The sequence below is a fragment of the Dreissena polymorpha genome, chromosome 3 (genome assembly GCF_020536995.1).
Source record: "Dreissena polymorpha isolate Duluth1 chromosome 3, UMN_Dpol_1.0, whole genome shotgun sequence".
Taxonomy (NCBI): Eukaryota; Metazoa; Mollusca; class Bivalvia; order Myida; family Dreissenidae; genus Dreissena; species Dreissena polymorpha.
The window spans coordinates 131,652,170-131,675,095 of record NC_068357.1 but is presented as its reverse complement, the minus strand read 5'-3'; the positions used below and the strand labels follow the sequence as shown (position 1 = coordinate 131,675,095).

At 34.3% G+C, this 22,926-nt stretch overlaps 1 protein-coding gene across 7 annotated transcripts in view; it reads left to right on the top strand.

The window, feature by feature from the left end:
• Positions 1 to 22,926, top strand: part of LOC127871481 (uncharacterized) — a 362,002-nt gene that overhangs the window by 61,436 nt on the left and 277,640 nt on the right. For 5 of the 7 annotated variants that reach the window (XR_008045365.1, XR_008045368.1, XR_008045367.1 and 2 more), the window contains exons 2-3: positions 19,812 to 20,184; positions 20,678 to 20,853. Coding sequence is in view for 3 of the 7 variants with exons in the window: in XM_052414444.1 (XP_052270404.1) it covers positions 19,830 to 20,184; positions 20,678 to 20,853 (531 nt within the window). In the remaining 4 variants the exon portion in view is untranslated. The remainder of the gene's footprint in view (positions 1 to 19,811; positions 20,185 to 20,677; positions 20,854 to 22,926) is intronic. The other 2 variants (XM_052414446.1, XM_052414445.1) reach the window with 2 other exon arrangements.

The following is a 22,926-nucleotide window of genomic DNA, read 5'->3' as shown; positions in this document are numbered from 1 at the left end:
TAGTGAATTCTTTTTTTTATAGAAAAGTTGATTTTTCGTTTTAATATGATTATTTATCATTCAAAAAGATGTTTTCACTAATTATTATCATAGCCACACGCTAACCACATGTGTGTCCAGCACGTGTGCCGGGAGAACAGGGCTTAATGTATTTTTTGTTAAGCTCTATAATATTTATATCCAATCTGTATGAAAAAATGTCGGTGAACATTATTCCGGTGTTAATTTTTGAAAATATTGAGGCATTCGTTAATTATGGATCTAAAACGGAACATTAATCCGCAAAAAAAACACCGGGCATATTGCATATTAGATCGGACACATGAAATTATTTCGAAAGAAAGCAATAAGAGTTTCAATTCTACATGAGTAAGTCTCGCTGTGCACGATTACGCTCTTACTGCTCGTATATATTTGACTCTTGGCAAATACCTAGTGTTTTATTTTGCTTAATCTAAATTGTGTCATGCATCTATATGTACTTAAAGCAGCATGACCAACAGCTCTTTCATATGTGAAAGAGATTGACACGAAATACCTACCCATCTATAATAAAGTTTATATGTGCACTTCAATATTATAGTTTTATAGCATTTTATGTGGTGCAATATAAAAGTACTCTAGTAAATTTGAAATTATGTAATCGATTTCCTCTCAACATACATGCAAAGTTCCAGATAACTTTTTCAGCAAAATCTTGGTTTACACTCTATAATAATCCAGCCTTAAAGACTATTATTAATTCTTTTTTTTCAGGTAAATATAATTTTTGGCACATCCGCATTTAGGTTTATAGTCTAAGAAGAGCTCATGACAATTGCCGGGTTACAGCAGACTTTTTGCGATAAAAGGACCAGATAATGGAAAACGTTCGGCTTTTCGACTGTTGTAAAGATGGTATGTTATTCATAATAACGTTAAAGTGCTTTTGATTTCATAATTGTAATGAGGGCCTAGACGAGTGGGAACTCATTGATAAAATGTTTACATTATATGCATTGATATTGAGTTTTACGAATGATCACACATTTTGAATTCTTATTTTATTTTTCCAATGTGTAACCGTACGCACAGAATTTAAGTCTACTTTTTTACTAAATTTAATTCAATTTTTTACGACTTTAAAGGGATCTTTTCACGCTTTGGTAAATTGACAAAATTGAAAAAAGTTGTTTCAGATTCGCAAATTTTCGTTTTAGTTATGATATTTGTGAGGAAACAGTAATACTGAACATTTACCATGGTCTAATATAGCCATTATATGCATCTTTTGACGATTTTAAAACCTAAAAATTATAAAGCGTTGCAACGCGAAACGATTGAATAATTTGGAGAGTTCTGTTTTTGTCGTTTAATTTTGTGAAACTACGACGATTGCTTATATAATGTATAAAATACGTCAAGTATGTGTACTCGGCGGAATAGCTCAGTAGGCTAAAGCGTTTTTACTTCAGGACTCTGGCAGGACTCCAGGGGTCACTGGTTCGAAACCTGCTCCGGGCAATGTTCTTTTCCTTTTTTTAATTTTATTCTTGATTTTTTACTGGAGCTTTTACGATCCAATGTTTACATTTATCAATATAAAGCATTTAATGAATAAGTTAAAAATTGCCAAAATCTGTGAAAAGGCCCCTTTAAGCGTCTTATCTGGAGCTCTGCATACATGCATTAGTAGCATATATTGAAATATATGCATAGACTTTCTTTGGTTATTGAAGGTAAATTACTGTACAAAAATTATGGTTAGTCATTAACCAAAAAAAAGTTAAGTCTACAAACACGCGGTTAATTTCGGTTCAGTAGCAAATATCTTACAAAGGTGCGCAACTTCTCCTATAACATAAAATTTCCGTTATACGCCGTAAATTTCCGTAGTCCTCCGTAGCATTTCGGAATGTCTGTCAATTGACATCATTGTATTATGCATGATAGTATGTTGCTTTGTGCTTGGGTGAAACTCACATCTTACCATCGCGTTAATTTATTAAACGCATTTATATTTGATTCCATTATGCACTGCGCCTATTGCACAAGTCTCTCTGCACAAACCAACATACACATATGCAGCATGCAATTAACGAACAAAAATGTTGCATCTGTACACATGCATGATACCATTAAGCAGAATGTAAATAGACATTGGACATCAGGCAAGATGTAAGTGTCATCAAGCATGAAAAGGTGTCTACATACTAATTGAAAGTACCATCAAGAATCATGACACAGTCACAAAGAAAGATGTAATTTTTACCTAAATACCCTTCCATATTTGTCGGCACTGTGTGTTTGCTTAATTTCACTGAAGAACGTCTACTGGTAAATCTTACAAAAAAAGTGATAAATAAGACTGAGTAGCAATTTTTTCGGCGTTGCTGTTTAACGTCAAATTTGGCCTTTCAACGAACTTCTTAAAAGCCCATTGAATTTTAATGAAGAAGTTTCCCGCTTGTAGGTCCGAATGAATTAAATCAAATTTTGCAATTGGCAATTTGATAGAAATCCCCATAAAACATTGCACATAGCTTTCTGAAATAAACAGGCCACATTGAACGCATTCACGATATCCAACAGCTCTCTTTGCAAAGACCTATCTAGTGTTTCTTGGCCGTGTAAGATCTATAATTAGAACATCGTCACCTAAACATCTACTAATAGAAGAGCATATTTTGGGGAAACAAATTCAATAAGAGTATAAAACGTCCACGATCAATAATGTGTAGTTTGTTAAAGATATCACGGCAGTAAAAACATAGCACTTTAAAGAGACCACAATCTGGTACATTTGGTCAATTGTTGCGTCCGTGGCGGACAATACATTTTTAAAAAGAAAGCGTACAAAAAAGCAAACACAAAGTTCTTCGTAAGCTTGTTTTAATCTTAAAAACACATAATCGACAGTCATTCCAGTCAAATACAATACTAACAGTCAGCACTCTAGAGATCAAAATTGCGGATATGAATATTTAATTCAGGGATATCAAGTGTATCAAGTTCGAATTCCGGAAAAAATAGCCGGTAGTCTGGGGCATTAGGTCCCTTACAGGGATAAAAGGTAAATCCCCACCCGAGCCGTAGCTAATTGATTTATTGTAGTCTTTCTAGTTGCAATTTCTGGTGAGTACAATGCGGAATATTACGGATATTTGCAACATGTCGAAGATTTTCGGAAAGTAGCGAAGAAGTTTTCGTCAGTTAATATTCATGTCCGTGCCGGCCGCTAACTTATCAGAATCAATAAAAAAGAACCAAGAAAAATCGGTACCGATCGCAAATTTCCGGAATTCCGATAAAGCTTCAACATTATTTGTTCTCAAATGATCGCGTACTCGAACGAATCTGTCCCTACGCCTCCAACTCCCTTTAAATCTCATCGGACGTACATTGATCTCAAAATCTATCCTTGACGACTCAAATCATATTTCCTGAATAGTTTGGCCTATTGACGTCCCTGTTATTATAACAATGGTCTTTTGGATAAACAACGCTAAGTTGTTGCAATATAATAACCTTTTAAAATAGTTACCGGTTTCCATTTAATAAAATGATTAAGTCATATTCGAGATTTCAGCGATTGCCAATATTTTGCTTTTGTTTGTCATAAGCATATGGTGCTTGGTATCTGCTATTGACTCCTATATAGATTGCAAATATTACATAACCCTTACAGCGGCCGAGCGCAGATATCTGCACTTGGCCGCTTAAAAGAAAAATCTTTGCGCATTAATTTAATTAAAATCTCATTATCATAATCAAAATCATCATCATCGTCGTCGTCGTCACTACTACCACCACCACCATCATCATCATCATCTTCTTCTTCTTCTTCCTCCTCCTCGTCATCATCATCATTAACAACAACAGCAACACCAACTTAACATCATCATCAAACAACAATAAACATCGGTAGCATACAATGTGCTTCATCAACCATACATAATTATATGCGTTAAAACACCATAATAGAACAGCATGAATGAAGCTGTCTATTACTCTTTTATATTTCCTATACCAATATTTTTTTTTTCGTTAATTGAAGGACTAGTTGAAATCTTCTATAAAAGCCCCCCCCCCCCAAATAAAAAAAAAATAATAATAACCCTAGCAAACAACAATAAACATAGGTTAGTTAGTATACACTGTGCTTTAGCAACCATGCATAATTAATGTTAATGACTTCGGACCGTTGTGATCAAATTTAAAAAAGCAAGATGGTATGTATGCGGCACACAACACATAGATAATTATAGTTTTATACCTTAAACGTAGTTCATCAAAATAAAGATAAGTTATTATCTATGTAATACTTAAATTAGGTTTATAACGTATGCATATTTGTCTAAAACTTGTGAAATGTGATTCGTAAGCCGACGACAACATTATCATTCGGACCCTTCTCCCCACCTAACAATCGAGATTAAACACCTGTGGAGGTGCCGATCTTATCAATGAATAAACCGGTTCAATGATGTCAAGTCAAATAAAACATACTATTACTATCCAAATAAATATCTATCAAAAAATGTAAATTGATATACCTACTTAACTAAAACTAAACTTAAACGATTAGCAAGAAAAATATATAAAGAAGAAGCAGGCAAAGTAGACAAATTAATTGTAACATATGTTTTCTCAGTCTCCCACTGTTGAACAATATAAATAGTATTTATCGCCATCCCAAAAGGGATCTTTATCACACGTTTGGCTCAACTAATATATAATTGTGACAGGACAAACTGTCAACAAATACCTTGTTAATGTTTTATACATAACTCCAATCAAAGGTTAACTTCCAAGGAAACTGCGGCATGTTAAAACTGTTGATTATGACAAAATGGTGTTTAGTACAAATCAGTACAATAGCGTCTGTTATGTGGCCTATACTAATCCAGTTAAATAAAACTTTAATCGCAGAAAAGTTTAGATTCTTTACACCTTTAAGAAAATATATATAACAGTTCTTTCCTGTTTTAACATAATGATACATTTAAAAATAAATTATGAAGCATCGCTAGCAATAGAAGAAAGAGAAGTAGAAGGAGAATTATTATCATTAGTAGCAGTAGCAGCAGCAGCAGCAGTAGCAGCAGCAGCAGCAGCAGTAGCAGTAGCAGAATCAGTAGCAGTAGCAGTAGCACTAGCAGTAGCAGTAGAAGTAGCAGTAGAAGTAGAAGTAGCAGTAGCAGTAGCAGTAGCCGTATCAGTAGCCGTATCAGTAGCAGTAACAGTAGCAACAGCAGCAGAAGCAGCAGCAGCAGTAGCACTATCAGTAGCAGCAGCAGCGGCAGTGGCAGTGGCAGTAGCAGTAGCACTATCAGTAGCAGCAGCAGCAGAAGCAGCAGCACTGGCAGCGGCAGTGGCAGCGGCAGTGGCAGCGGCAGTGGCAGTGGCAGTGGCAGTGGCAGCGGCAGCGGCAGCAGTAGCAGTAAGAGTAGCCGAAGCAGTAGCAGTAGCGGCTTTTTGCTTTTTTGTTTTAGAAGTGTTTGTCGTATAAGAAGAACGCAACGAAGACAAATTAATTGTAACATGTGTTATCTTAGTCTCCGTTGTAGTAGTATTTGTTGTATCTACACAGCCATTTTTCAGTCACCTGAGAGACATGTTTTTATAAGAGATTTAATTGTGGACCAATACATTGTGTATTAATATCAGTGTACCCACTGGGACACCACATGGGGCGAGGATTAACAGATAAACTAGGCCTTCAATTAATTATGCGCCTAGAGGCAAACAATACTATAACTTACTGATAATTTTAGGATTGGGATGTGTTTGTATCTTATTTGAAATTAGCTAGCTTAATTTAAAAACTAATTATAGCCTCAATATTATCACAAGAACATCATCACATATTCATTGTGCAATATATAATCATATCACCATCACAATATGCCAGAGCGTTAGTATTTATTGTGCATGCATATCCTACAGCAACATTTACAAAACTTATTACAAACCAACCACTCAAGCTTTAATTAAGATTGATTTCAATTTATATTATGACATACATTAAAGATCACTGTCTGTTAAATAAAAAATAGCTTGATGCTTCGTACTCAGCGATTTAAATAAAAGAAACGTTGCGTACACATTAATTGGGGTTAATAAAAAAGTCTGCAATTAAAATAATCAAATTTAAATAATACTAGATTTAGTTTCAAATTGTCGCTCAAAAAATGTATCAGTTATATCAGTTACTAGGGAATCGATTTGTTTAATCTCCGCAATCCAATAATAATTATGGTGTTTGTATGACAAATTAATAGCTATTCGTCATTGAATGTATGATACTCATAAAAATATTGAAACAATAACCACAACAACAACAACAACATATGTGATTATATGTATATATCTTCTTCAGATACTCTGTGTCATACTTTCAAAATTATCCTCATAAGATTCATAATAATAAAATAAACACTATTGCAATCTTAGTAAAAACCAACTTAGCCGTTATGCTAATGATTTTATGTTCAGTATGCGTGTACATTTCAATATTATATAACAACAAGTGTTCACAAATACCTATGTTTAATAAATATTAAAAACATGAGAACCAATGAAGGTATTGCATTTTAATAGACTAGTTTTACCGTGTGTGTACATTCATATCAAATCTTTTGAAAATCACACTTGAGATAATGTCTTTAGGTTTTGCTATTTCTAATCGATTTAAACACCATAAAACCACCGTATTTTCTCTTACATTCTAAATTTTCTTACATTTCCTTTTTAAGCCAAAATATTTATGTTTTCATGATTCTAATTTTCGGACATACGGATTTTCGTACAGTCAGTTAAACAGCGCTATTTTATCAGATTTTGTCCCTGTTTTTGCTTATCTGATGACCCTTCGGTCATGCATTTTTACAACCGGATTAAAGTAATAAAACAGAATCATGCCTAAGGGCAATCGACCATTACATTTGCGTACTTGGGTAAATTACCTTGTAAACCTCTAATAAGCAATGGTTCCTTCCAACAGCGTTTGAAATGATATCGTATTAAGAAAGCCAAACGTTTATTGTGTTTACTTTTTAGCCGGATTTTTTTCGAAAAAATCTCGGCTTATAGATTGATGTTGTCGGGCGGGCGGGGGGGGCGGGCGGGCGGGCGGGGTGGCGGCGTGCTCGAAAATGTTAAAGTTCTTATTTCATGGTATAACTTTGGTATGCTTGGACCTAGAGTCTTCAAACTTGACATGAAGGTTGGCCAGGATTAACAGATGACCACTGGTCATTTCAAGGTCATTCATTTGAAGGTCAAGGTCACTGTGACCTTCAATATAAAAAATGTTAAAGTTGTTATAACTTTGGTATGCTTGGACCTAGAGTCTTGAAACTTGACATGAAGGTTGGCCATAACTAGTTAGTAACCACTGGTCATTTCAAGGTCATTCATTTGAAGGTCAAGGTCACTGTGACCTTGAATGTAAAAATGTTAAAGTTCTTATTTCATGGTATAACTTTGGTATGCTTGGACCTAGAGTCTTCAAACTTGACATGAAGGTTGGCCAGGATTAACAGATGACCACTGGTCATTTCAAGGTCATTCATTTGAAGGTGAAGGTCACTGTGACCTTCAATATAAAAATGTTAAAGTTGTTATAACTTTGGTATGCTTGGACCTAGAGTCTTGAAACTTGACATGAAGGTTGGCCAGAACTAGTAAGTAACCACTGGACATTTCAAGGTCATTCATTTGAAGGTCAAGGTCACTGTGACCTTGAATGTAAAAATGTTAAAGTTGTTATAACTTTGGTATGCTTGGACCTAGAGTCTTGAAACTTGACATGAAGGTTGGCCAGAACTAGTAAGTAACCACTGGACATTTCAAGGTCATTCATTTGAAGGTCAAGGTCACTGTGACCTTGAATGTAAAAATGTTAAAGTTCTTATTTCATGTTATAACTTTGGTATGCTTGTACCTAGAGTCTTCAAACTTGAAATAAAGATTGGCCAGTACTAGAAGATGACCACTGGTCATTTCAATGTCATTCATTTGAAGGTCAAGGTCACTGTGACCTTAAATGTTAAAATGTTAAAATTGTTATAACTTTGGTATGCTTGGACATAGAGTCTTCAAACTTGACATGAAGGTTTGCAAGCACACTTAGATGACCACTGGTCATTTCAAGGTCATTCATTCTAAGGTCAAGGTCACTGTGACCTTGAATGTAAAAATGTTAAAGTTCTTATAACTTTGGTAGGTAAAAATGTTAAAGTTCTTATTCCATGTTATAACTTTGGTATGCTTGTACCTAGAGTCTTCAAACTTGACATAAAGGTTGGCCAGTACTAGAAGATCACCACTGCTCATTTCAATGTCATTCATTTGAAGGTCAAGGTCACTGTGACCTTCAATGTTAAAATGTTAAAATTGTTATAACTTTGGTATGCTTGGACCTAGAATCTCAAACTTGACGTAAAGGTTTGCAAGCACACTTAGATGACCACTGGTCATTTCAAGGTCATTCATTTCAATGTCATTCATTTGAAGGTCAAGGTCACTGTGAACTTAAATGTTAAAATGTTAAAATTGTTGTAACTTTGGTATGCTTGGACCTAGAATCTCAAACTTGACGTAAAGGTTTGCAAGCACACTTAGATGACCACTGGTCATTTCAAGGTCATTCATTTGAAGGTCGAGGTCACTGTGACCTTGGATGTAAATATGTTAAAGTTGTTAATACTTTGGTATGCTTAGACCTAGAGTCTTCAAACTTGATATGAAGGTTGGCCAGAACTAGGTAGGTATGTGAAAGCAAAACAATAAATAGTATTATTTCATCTAAGTTTATTTTCTTACATTTGATAATGAAATTGATGGAAACTTCAAACAATATGTTACTAATTTGCTAATAAAAAAATTGAGATCAAACTTTCCTAATTGTCAATTCAAGTTCATATTTGTGACCTTAAATGTTATTGTTGTTCATGTATATGCATGCATTCAAAACATAACACAAGGTTTGCTCATGCCTTGAAAAGTACTTACATTTCATTTTGACCTTTGAACAATATTTCAGTAATTTAAGTATTGCATTGACAAAAACACGAAAGGTACTTTCCTGTCATTTAAATCAAAAATCCGGCTTCAATGCGGTCATCTCCGACCGCGGAACTCTTGTTATATATTATTTCAGTTGATTGCAAAGCTGTTAAGTTGTATTTTTAAAGTAAAGAACGAAGGGAACAACACAATAAAATTATGTACACTGATGTATTATTTCTACTTCAATTAAATAATTGACAAACAAACATAACACACTTGTCTCTAAATATTTTTCGTATTTAAATTTTCCAACACGAAAAACAATATCTTTAAGTGAACGGAAACTTATAATTATTACGGCATAGAGTAAAAGCAGAGTTGTCTGAACCATAAGTAAAATAAAAAATAAAAAATGACACAGCTTATTTTTTCCTCAAGTGTTAATGATAATATGGATAAACAATTAAAAATACATAAAGTCAATTGTGTTGATTACTCGTTATTGAAATATTGCAATGCCAATTATAAGACATCTGATTAAAAACAAAATGCATGGTGGAATACCTAATCTGGAAATACAAACTAATGATACTATTAATGCAGCAACAACAATCACATCTTTTCAAGCGCAATCAGAAAACTGCTACAGCTTTGTATTAACAAACATAAATATGTTTGTGCTTATAGATTTAGATAAACTTCACATCTTTAAGCGTGCTATGAATTGAATATAATTTATATTTAAAAGTTTTGCTACTCTGTTGATAACTAGCAACAGCAAAAAGGAAGATACCATTTTTTATCATCTAATTTTATTTATATTTCATTGTTTATTTGTTTATGATCACAAGGATTGTTTGGATAACAGAGTGTGTCTAGATATACCGGTACCCTTAAAAATATTTTTATGAATTGCAATGAAGCGTAGAAATTAAACAGGCCCTAATACAGACACCATTTTTATCGGAATGCGATTATAGTTTCAATAGCAACTCGTAACGCTTTTTGGATTGAATGTGTAATGAATACTTTTAGCGACAAATTGACTTGGTCAAATACTGCATCTTAAACGGATAAATAAAATTGAAACCATTTATTTTCAATATTATCAACATTATTATTTAGTTATTAATACATTAAGCAGCAAACTCTATTAATCAAAAATATTTGATATAACATCCGAATTCACTGCAAAAATGAGCTGAGCGATAGGTTTTACGGTTGTTGAAATTGTTCATGATGAGAATGACGATGACGACGATGATGACGATGACGACGACGAGGAGGAGAACAACGACGATAACAATGACGATGATGATGATGATGATGACACTGATGATGATGATCACGACGATGACGACCATAACGATGTTGTTGGTGATAGTGACGATAATGCTGCTGCTGTTGCTGATGACGATGCTGCTGCTGATGATGCGGTGGAGGCGGAGGAGCAGGACGAGGACGAGGGCGACGACGACGACGATGATGATGATGATGATGATGAAGATGACGATGATGATGACGATGATGATGACGATGATGATGATGATGATGATGATGATGATGATGATGATGATAATGATGAGATGATGATTATGTTGATGATGATGATGATAACGATGATAACGATGATAACGATGATGTTGATGAAAATAACGATACTGTAAGTAGTAAATTAACTCATTAATTGTTATTATAATACACAAGCACATGCTAATGGATCTGTATCCGCAAGGCGGTCAAATGAAAACTCACTTGGTATAAATATGAAAAATTGAATCAAAATATCATAATGCGGAGTGTTAAAATGTGTTCAAATCTAGCGAAATTGTTGCAGTACTTTTCTACCGAAACCAATGCTTAGCCCAGTTATTTTAAAAATAATTTCAAAATACCACGATACACGTCAATTGGCTAACAAATACATTTGTAAGTTTTACCTCACTCAAAAACAGTATTTATTGAAGACAGGGCGTCAACAATGTCCGAGTTTCTTCAACGTAGCTTAAGTACCTAAAGTACCTTTCCGTTTGATTTATCGCAGGATCCTGGGTCCGCACCCACAGTCTTTTAAACTGTCTGCATTAAAAAAGATAATAATTGTTGTTCGTAATAATCTTTGACAGCTCATAAAAACATGTAAATCCTCAATTCGTAGAGTTTCAGTATGATTTCATTTATTTAAAAAATAAAGACGGTTAACATATTTTATACACACATATATTAGTAGCTATACGCCATATAACATAGGACATAATGTATAATATAAATCAACGCGCTGAAGGCACTGAAGTTGTTCGCTGTTGTCGTCCTTGATTAGCTTGTTCGCATTGCATATGCTTATCATTGTGCACAGGCTAATCTTATTTGACGTGCATTAAGCCTCGTTTTCCATGAAAGCAGCCAATATGTGCATATTTTAATGATAAACACTAGACTGGCCAATGGCGTTTACAAGCTGGTATATACATTCACTGCTAGAGCAGAATCATTTGTCGTCTGCTGCAGACAGGCAGTGGTAATCGTTCCTAGCAGAGTGAGTTGTGGTTCTTGCCGTACTTAAGTCTTCTAAGCACCTACTGATTTGCATTTATTACCCATTCTCTTGAAACGCCGACTAATAAAGTGCGATAAACCGCCTTTAAGCACTTGGCACATTAACAAATAAGAACATTCCACACCTAACCGAGAACCGACGTCTTTAATCGCGAAACTATTACCAGAAATTGAATACCGCCAGAAACAACAATGAGCTCACTTCCATTAAATATAAATACACTATATTCATTGCGTCCTAAGCAATCAAGCATATCAACCGAAAATACCAGCGAATACAGTATTATATATCGCCTCAGACATGCGAGAGCGCCACGATGAGTGAAGAGTGTGTATGAGAGTTTGTTTACAGGTCCTACTTTTTTTTTCTTTTTCATAATTTTTCGATCCTACTGACCTCTTCACGAGATTTGTGTAGCCCGTCCTGAATGATGAATGAAATGGATGTAGTAACAGTCATATGAACACGATATATCCGTACCAATATCCATGTGAGCACATACTAATAATAATTAATTTTTTAATCGCCATTAGCTTGAAAATAAACGTAAATAGATACAACAAAGACCAATTCGGAGACTTTAAAGTTTTTAAATTACCTCCCCTGCAATAGAAAATATATATGGAGACTCGCATTCTATGGAATATCAAAATCTCAATATATCTTTCTCCGAAATTTTTTTCTGGTAAAAATCATCTTAAATTTAGCTGTATATTCGTATGTAATTAATTAAACAAGAGTTATAAAAAGGCATCGCAAAAAATATCGCGTTTTACTTGAATAAGTTACCTCCTTTAAGCCTATCGGAATATCAAAAATACGTATATAAACAAAACGCGTTCCTTGCATAAGTGATAATAAAGCGCGTGTCCGTGCCACTCGTCCTCCAAATACTTACTAAATATAGTACAACGTATCTACAATCATTGCGACTAACTCAAACCTCAGTAAATAAGTAATCAGGATAAATATACGTTTAGGTAATTAAGATATAAAACATACATATAAAAATTTACATGTTCCCTGTCTGCCGAACCCGATCCATGGACTATAGCCACAAGAGGTTCCTATGTACCTATGTAGCTGGATTGCGCCCTCAGAGCGCCCAACACCGACACAGATCACGCTACTCTCCGGTCAAACACAATACTACATAGGACTGCTGCCTTTGTCACCATATTATCAGAATCATTAACGTGCAAAATGGAAACTTTCAACTGTCCTTTCACTTCATATATAAGCCATTGCCGATCTTCAATGATCGCTTATTTCCGAGAGATGCATTTTATTTTTTTCAAACTTCGAATTTTGATATATGTTTAACTTATTCATTTAGATTACATTATTTTCACTATAAATATTGACTTTGATCCAATTATCATCTGAAAAATACGATTTCGCGATTTCTTCAAAGATCGAGCGAGCCTTTTTACCTGTTTACTTATATATATCTAATTTAAGGGTACACAGATGTGAAGTTGTCGTGGCCGAGTGGGTAAGGTGATGAATAAGAAATCTTTTGGGATTTTCCCGCGCAGGTTCGATTCCTGCCGACATCGCATACTTTTTGCGACGCGTTTTATTTATTTTCTAACGTAATTTGATTTAATATAGCACATAAGCTATGTTTATTGTTAAATATGTTAAAAATTGTATGCACATCCTTCAATTTTAAAATTAAAACAACGTTATGGCTAAATTGATTAATTTACTGCTGAAAATACGAATGATGCATGTTGCATTTTTATTTTTATTTCAAAAAGTAAACGGTAAATCCGTCTATTTTTTTGGTATTTTTGCTGTATATAGTGTTTCTATAAAAACTGAGTTTAAAATATAACTTAAATGATACTATTTTGAATTTTATTACACTTTGTTTTTAACCGACCAAATTTTTACTTGGCTGAAATCACTTACTTTTCATGGCGCTATTCCATAGATTAAAATTTGTAAAAAATAAATGTCTGTAAAAGAATACTTATTTCATCTTGTTTAAACTTTAAACACCTTTACTGCATCTGTACACACCAACTGCATGCCCATATTTTGAAATTTGAATGAATTATGGAACTTTTATATACCCCAGGGGTGAAAATAAACTGGACAAAAGCCGAGCGTGAGGGTGGTTTTGAAAAAATCGGTTTATTTTTTTTAAGCGTGGAAAGCCTACCTACAAATTTGCATGTAGTTTAGTGAAATGATGCTGATTAGGAAAATAATTAATTAAATTATATTTGGATATGTGCCCATTAGAGGTGCGCAAGCTTAAAAAGGTAGAATTACCGAAATTCCCGTTCTTACACGTTGTAGCATGGATCGGGTATTGAACACGATACACGTGTGTATTAGCACCCTACTGTAGTCCCGGCGGGGTTATCAACTGCACCGATACACCGGTAATCAACCAGGGGAATATCATATGAAAAAAGAACTATCATGCATGTTTGATTTGTTAAAGTGTGTCACAAAATTTCCCTAACTGCCGATGTCGGCTATAATTTCGGTATAAACATGCAAAGAAATTAACATATATATAATGTTAATGCCGATATGTTATTGGACATTTTGTATGTCAAATGTTCATTATTTGTATTAAAATTAAGACGATTGTATTGAACACGATACACGTGTGTATTAGCACCCTACTGTAGTCCCGGCGGGGTTATCAACTGCACCAATACACCGGTAAGCAACCAGGGGAATATCATATGAAAAAAGAACTATCATGCATGTTTGATGTGTTAAAGTGTGTCACAAAATTTCCCTAACTGCCGATGTCGGCTATAATTTCGGTATAAACATGCAAAGAAATTAACATATATATAATGTTATTGCCGGTATGTTATTGGACATTTTGTATGTCAAATGTTCATTATTTGTATTAAAATTAAGACGATGCTTTTTTGCCAGAAAGCGTTTATTTCAAATTCAAAACAAGCAATAATCATACATAATACCAAAATATAAAACTAACAAAATGACAACACTCTCGCTTAACGCAACGTTCAGAAGCACGCGCACTTAACAAAATTATTGCAACTAATGCAAGCTGTAATTAATATGTGACTACTTGCTATACAACCAGTATCATGCGAAAATTGATCTTATTTAATTGTGGTTCCCTCTTTGAATTTATGTTGCCTGTCGACTTTTAGAATAATGTGTCAGTAAGAAATGTATTGCTTGCTCTACAACCAGCATCATGCGAAAATGGATCTTATTTAATTGTAAATCCCTCTTTGAACTTAAGTTGTCAGTCGACTTTTAGAATAATGTGTCAGTAATAAATGTTTTTCTTCAGTTTCACATGTTTTTTCAAGAAAATTTAGTGAAAGATGCAAATGTGTCTTATTTATTTTTGTCTGTGTCTTCAATGTATCTTATTTATATGTGACTGCGTGCTTATTTTTTTTTTCAAGAAATGAAAGATGCAAATGTGTCTTATTTTAATTTTATCCATGTCTTAAATGTGGCTTATTTATATAAGATAAAATGATATACTGCCAGTGTCATGCAAAAAAGGATCTAATTTCTTACTATCCACATTCACGCTTTGTTCTTTATTAGCACCGTCTTTAATTAGGCTATCTATTTAAAGTACAGATTACTGTGAACTTAATAATTGTGCAACGGTGATGTTGATCCATTATCGTTGTTAATTTAAAATGTAGACAACAAGTTAGCAATTAATGAAATCAGTTATTTTGGAAGTAAATCTAATTTTTTCTGTACAGTAGCCAGGTGGATGTGTATTGAGCGGATAAGATAGGGATCACCACAACAAGTTTCTAATACACAGTATAGACTTCCCCTATTATTGTATTTGTTATTTACCTGATTGGAATAAATAAAGTGTTAAAGATCATTTCATGTGAAAAGCACGATTTCTGACATAATTTCAATCGTTTTGCTTTTATACAAAATTTCATGGAACAATGAATATATTGGCGCGATGGAACACAATTTATAAATCAAGCTGACAGTATAGTATCCGTTTTTAATTATGTGTAATTTAATTCGCATCTCTCCCTTAACTCGTTCAATGACACGTGAACTTATATCAATTATAAAACATCACGTGCATCATTAAATATATTTTTTTTAATTATGAAAACATATTATATGTTCTACATGGTTTTGTTTAGTTTTTTTTTCTCAACCAGAGAGACATTATAAAACATTGTTATATATAAAGCGCTTTACTTTTCTACATTACATAAAGATATATCGATTTTTTTGTTAAGTGTACGTGCTTGACATATTTATAAAAAGGCAGTGTTTATTTTTGTAATAAAATCGAAAATTGACATTTAATTTGATGCAATCCACATTGTTTAGCGGCCAAGCGCAGTATTCCGCTCTCGGCGGCCGATGGTGTATTGCAATATATACAATGAAAAGCTGGGTTTCTGACATAATTTCAATCGTTTTGTTGACGCGGAAGTGCTTTTTGGTGGCCAAAAATACTATTGTTCCCTTTATTTTAACCTAAATCAGTATTTTTTTACACTTGAAGGTTTGTACAGCGGGGATTTCGGTACCGGCGCGGGTTTATGTGCTTGACAAGAATTACCGAAATCCCCGCTAAGAGGCAACATATGCTGATTTATGCTTTGATTAAACATTGATAACTAAATTGCAAAAGTGTATAGCATATTGTAAATAAGGTAGACCGATATCATTTGTTTCATCAAATTTGTTTGGAAAATACTTTCTGAAGACTTATTATTACTATGTCATGTTATATTTACATATACTTTTGTGTAACCAATGTTTTAAATGTACATTTTACCTTTTTTACATTCGTTTACACATTTTTCACATTAATAAACTATTTAATAATGGAAAAAATATTCTGATAAGAGTGTTTAAATGATTAACACTAATATGATTGTGTACAAATCAACATTAATGCAAAGCCAAAACCCAAACATAATGACATATAGACCCTTTAAGGCGTAATATGGGGGATTGGCGTAAACATGGGTGATTTCGGCTCTGGGCGTACGAATGTAGCAGTACCGAAATCCCCGCTAATTATTTTCCAAAAGAAGTAACCGAATGGGAGATAATACATGTCACTGGTTGCTAATGAAAAAAAAAACACTATAATAATTTTGTTGACACTTGAAGGTTTGTACAGCAGGATTTCGGTACCGGCGCGCGTTTAAGTTCTAGTGTAGAATTACCGAAATCCCCACTGAGAGGCAACTTAATGCTGTCAAGAGTGCTTAATAATTAAAATTAATATCATTTTTTTGCACCTTAACATTCATGTGAAGTCAAAAACCATTCATACCGATGACCTATTGACCCTTTAAGGCGTAAATATGGGGATTTCGGTACTAGGCGGGCGAATGTAGAATTACCGAAATCCCCTTTTCATCATCGCACATTAGTGTAACATAAATGTTAACACAATATATGTAGGGAAACTCATATGATTCGCGTAATGTGAAAATGATTATTATGCTATAATTCGACCACGAAACTTGACGTGACTTAATACCGGACATTATGGAATGGAGCTACGCTGGCCGTATTTGACATAAGACCCATTTTCGCATATTATCTTATCAATGCTTATATGAATTTGATTGCTATAACCTAATGCGTATTCGACACGGAATTATTGTCAAGGTTTTTCATTTTGTCAATATTTATCATAGCAGGGGACATTGCTGACATCAATATGGATACTGTTTTCATTTTCTGTCGAGAAATGATATGACTTATTATCAAGATTATTTTATAGTACGGTAGCGTTCTCTACACAAGTGAGATTTATTTGTACTGGTAAATTGCTCTTATACTCACCATTCGGACTCGAAGATCGGCTCGAATAAAAATGTTAGTCGCTTAAAAGTACAAATTCATCATATTGAGCACGATTACTATTATTATTATTATTATTATTATTATTATTATTATTATTATTATTATTATATAGCTTTTAGAAACTTATACCTTAAAAAAAATCCCATTGGCAAAAAAAATCCCATGGGAAAAAAATCCCATGGGACAAAAAAATCCCATGGGACAAAAAAATCCCATGGGATTTTTTATTTTTTAAAAACACGATTTAACGCGTTGAAATCGCGAGAAATGCTCATCATTTGTTAAAAGGTAGTGTTTCTGAAGGTTACATGACTAAATCTCTAAAAATCAGAAAAAAATCCCATGGGATTTTTTTTTCCCATAAAAAAATGGGATTTTTTTTCTATCAAAGTAAACTGAACGAAAATAAGCACAAATACTTTAACAATGCTTAAAATCGATAACTAAGCACAAACGAACGTGTTTTATGTTTTTGAAAATCCCATGGGATTTTTTCTCCCATAAAAAAAGCTGGAGAAAAATCCCATGGGAGAAACCAAAATTCCCATGGGATAATGAAAAATCCCATGGGAAAATACAAAAATCCCATGGGAACCCCAACTTTGCAAATAAAGTTCATAGTGAAGAAAACGCATTTAACAAGCAAAAATAACCAATTATTAATCACAAGTTAGACTTTTATCTTATACTTTATCACAAATAAGCAAACCTTCAAGAAAAAGGGTACTTAAGTTTGCGAAATTTCGGTTTCGCAAAGTTTTTCCGGTGGCCGTTCATTCAGGTAATGTGATGAAAAATCAACAACAGCAAAGACATCAAAGCAACTATTAAGTATATTATTAAATTTTGACAAATGATATGTCTATAGAAATTTCCAAAAATGTTAAACAGATGATTGAATAATTTCTCTCATAAGAATTATGTGTTTGTTCCTGTATGATTTTTATTGCTTGTCTATCTGATTTCATGTGAATTTATCATATTTGTATGACTAAGTATACAGAGCCTCACAATTCAACTGAATGAATGTTGACTACAAATGAGACTGCTGGTTTAGTATTTTTTACAAAAAGTCCTTTGACATGCATAATTGATTAGCAGGCAGTTAACTATGCTTCTCACAAGAAAATTTCCATTGACCTATAGATTACTTTGATTTTTTTCGGCGTAAGCTGTATTAAGCCAGCTTTTCACCCTGACTTGACCTTTGTAAGTGTCCAATAATACTCAAATAAAATTTCCCGCGGCTAGGTACGAATGAATACACTTCATTTATTCCATTGGCTGATTTGAGTATAACACCATAACATTGGAAACATATCCGCGTCTTTGTAAAACTGTTTTACTGCATGAAACAATTTTATCTCTAATGAAAAGGCTCAATAGATAGAACAGTTTTACAATCAATTTTCGACATAAATACAGTTTGTGCGTTCACCTTTTATTTTCAGAGAATTACCAGCGCAAAAGCGTTTATACTAGTAGCTATGTTGTCATATTTAGTACTTACTTGCATTGCATTTCAACCCGCGAGGTTTCAGGTCAACTCGCGGCCATTTGTGAAAGTCAGAGTTTATATACAGTTCATCACCGGAGTTCGCAGAAGGGGTTGCGATCATTGTGTTACACCGGTCTTACTGACAATAACGTACTGACTGTAATGCATTGCATTCCAATCCGCAAGGTATCAAGGTCAGTTTGCGGTCAGTTGCAGAAATCTTTATATAAACGCCGTCTCGTAAACTTTGTGCACTTGAAGTCTGTTTTGATCAGAAAGATACTAAATAAAGATATTCGGCGATATTATTGTGGTATGTCAATCATCGATTTTTAATATGGTTTCAACATTTGCATGATAAGGACCAATTTTGATAAAAATAATTAGAAATATTTATCCATTTAGACCAGTTAATTAAGCATGAGCACAATAATTCACTATACTATAATTATGCAATTAAATAAGATTCGAGTATTGCCGGCTGACCTATATGCAATCGTTTATTTTCATGTTTCTTGTGTTTTTCTATTCTGTAAATATAGATATCTGAGTAATAATATCACATAAAGCAAAATAAGCCACGAAATCTGGCGCAACACCCCGTAATTGATTTGCTTATGATGTAGCTAAGAACTGCGCAGAAAAAAGGCATCCGCTACTTTTTATCTCATAGAGATAACTTTTGATCGTTCATAAACATCGACCACAATCAACGCCGTATATCTTTTTAAAAGATATTTCTTGTTTCATATGACTTATTAATAATAGAATGTTGAGAAATTAATCATAAGTTTTCAGATAAGTCCCATTCTTAATACAAAACCATGAGACAAATTTATTAATTCAGTGTTTAATTTCAAGTTACCTCCATAAAAATACTAAATTCTCAGGTTATTCACCCAAAGTGGTTGTTCTTTTGTTCAGAGGTTCCGCACTCCACCCATGGACCAAACATTGGAAGATTCATCAGACGAGGAAGGCAGTCTAAGCAGCAGCGTGTTTGAGACCCCAATCCTTGCAGGGGACACAACTCAGACCAGCAGCAGTTCCAGGTTGAATGCACCTATCATGGCCCTTAAGGGTGTTGCCAGTGATTTCAGCAGAAGCAGTATGGGTTTGACGAGGCGGAGACTTGATACAGAGGACTTTGAGAATATTTCTATGAGTGCTTTTGAAGAGACTGATTCAGAGTGTTGTCATGGGCAGCCTGTGGCAGGTGATGATGCTCTTTCTTCCAGTACAGCAAGAAAACTGGATGATATTGCAGAGGATGAAGAGTTTTATCAATGTGTGTCAGGTACTCCAGAATTAGTGTTACATACAATCATAACAAATATATTGATTTAAATATTTCTTATTTATGTCCCCATCATTACAATACAGGATAATTGAAGTTGGCTATTTCTGGGTTAACTTGATATTTGTCAAGCACGAATCTTGCTAAATACAACACTTGGACCCTTACATGTTTTTCCTTATTATGAACTGAAATCCTAATATTGTCCAAAACCACTTAGATATTATTTATTTTTTACTTTGAATAAAAAAAAATGGGTCGTCTGTAACATGTTAAGTTCATTCTACTGTCTTGTTTAACACCATGGCAGCTTGACATTTATAATTTCTTACCTCTAATAGACATATCTAAACAAAATAGCTAATCAAATTAACAAAGTACTCCCCTTTCTTTACCAAGTTATGAGTACAATGCCATATTTTAATGGAAAAAAACAGCAAATTTTCAAGCTAAAGTGGTGATTTACCGTGACTCTTTTTGCCAACTGTTACAGTATCTTCAAACAAAGCTCCTAAGATGAATAAGACAGAAGTTGTAGAATCATTCAATAAGAGGCCATTGTCAGATGAAAGCAGAGAGACTGACATGGAAGCAATAAATGAGGACTCGGGCGTTAAATATGTGAGGTTTCTTGGTGGGGACGTCTCCAATGGCGATGTACATCTATGTGTGGGTGGCTTTTAAATTGTATTGTTTTTTTCATGCAGATTGCCAACTCTAAAATATCTTATTGCCAATAAAAGTAAGAGTGCATTTAATTTTTATGCCCTCGAAGGAGGGCATATAGTGATCGCACTTTTCGTCTGTCTGTTCGTCTGTCTGTCATACTTTGCGTTTAGGTTTCGAAAAATGCTCATAACTTCCATGTCGCTTCAGATGTAGCCTTCATATTTGGTATGCATGTGTATATGGACAAGGCCTTTCCATGTGCACACAAATTTTGACCCCTGTGACCTTGACCTTGAACTTAGGATCCGCGTTTAGGTTTCGAAAAATGCTCATAACTTGTATCAAAGTGTTTTTCGGGGGCATATGTCATTCTATGGAGACAGCTCTTGTTTCCAGTAGTCAATGAAAGAAATGAACATTTGCATTTTTACAAAAGTAATTGCTATTCATATTTAGTTAATTAGCGCCACTTTTCACAGATTATTTCAAGCTGTACTACTGACACATGTGTCTGCATTGATGTCTATGTAACACTCTGGTAAAGGTTAACAAGTGAGATGTTCTCTAGATCACTGTTTCTACTGCAGGTTGAAAGTTCACATGAAGTGACTGACAAAGTTCCATAACTCTTGATCTTCAATTTAGTAGAATTATGCACCTTTTTCTTAGAAAATCTGTTATGGTAACCATTCACCATCTCCATATAACTGTTTCTACTGCAGGTCGAAACTTTACATATTTGTTCAGGTTTATTGTGTAAGGTAAATGACCAAGTTCCATAACTCTACAATATAGCAGAATTCTGGTTTTAATTATGCCCCCTGTAGGGCTGCATATAGCAGTTGAACTGTCCGTCAGTCAGTCAGTCTGTCCGTCCGTCCGAAAACTTTAATAGCCATAACTTTTTTAATATTGAACATAGCAACCTGATATTTGGCATGCATGTGTATCTCATGGAGCTGAACATTTTGAGGGGTGAAAGGTGAATGTCAAGGTCATCCTTTAAGGTCAAATGTCCAATATATGGCCTCTGTCCGTCCGTACGAAAACTTTAACATTGGCCATATTTTTATGCCCCCCTTCGAAGAAGAGGAGGTATATTGTTTTGCACATATCGGTCTGTCGGTCGGTCCGTCCGTCCACCAGATGGTTTCCTGATGATAACTCATGAACGCTTAGGCCTAGGATCATGAAACTTCATAGGTATGTTTATCATGACTGGCAGATGACCCCTATTGATTTTCAGGTCACTAGGTCAAAGGTCAAGGTCACAGTGACTCTAAATAGTAAAATGGTTTCCGGATGATAACTCAAGAATGCTTACATTGATCATTACTGGCAAGGAGGCCTAGGATCATGAAACTTCATAGGTATGTTTATCATTACTGGCAAATGACCCCTATTGATTTTCAAGTCACTAGGTCAAAGGTCAAGGTCACAGTAACTCGAAATATATGGCACATTTTGAGTGGTAAAAGGTCAAGATCATCCTTCAAGGTCAAATTTTGCAATATTGAAGATAGCAACTCGATATTTGGCATGCATGCGTATCTCACAGAGCTGCACATTTTGAGTGGTAAAAGGTCAAGGTCATCCTTCAAGGTCAATGTCAAAGGTCAAATTTTGAAATATTGAAGATGGCAACTTGATATATGGCATGCATGCGTATCTCATGGAGCTGCACATTTAGAGTGGTGAGAGGTCAAAGTCAAGGTCATCCTTCAAGGTCAAAGGTCACAATTTTGCAATATTACAGATAGCAACTTGAAATTTGGCATGCATGTGTATCTCATGGAGCTTCACAGTTTGAGTGGTGAAAGGTCAAGGTCATACTTCAAGGTCAAGGTAAAATTGTGCAATATTGAAGATAGCAATTCCATATTTGGCATGCATACATATCTCATGGAGATGCACATTTTGAGTGGTGAAATGTCAAGATCATCCTTCAAGGTCAAAGGCCCATACCTTCACCAAAAATCTATGAACTGGAACGAAACTGTTACTACATCTGTAAGTCATGTAGGTAGACCCACACACCAAATATGGGGTCAATAACTAAAAGCATTTTAAAAA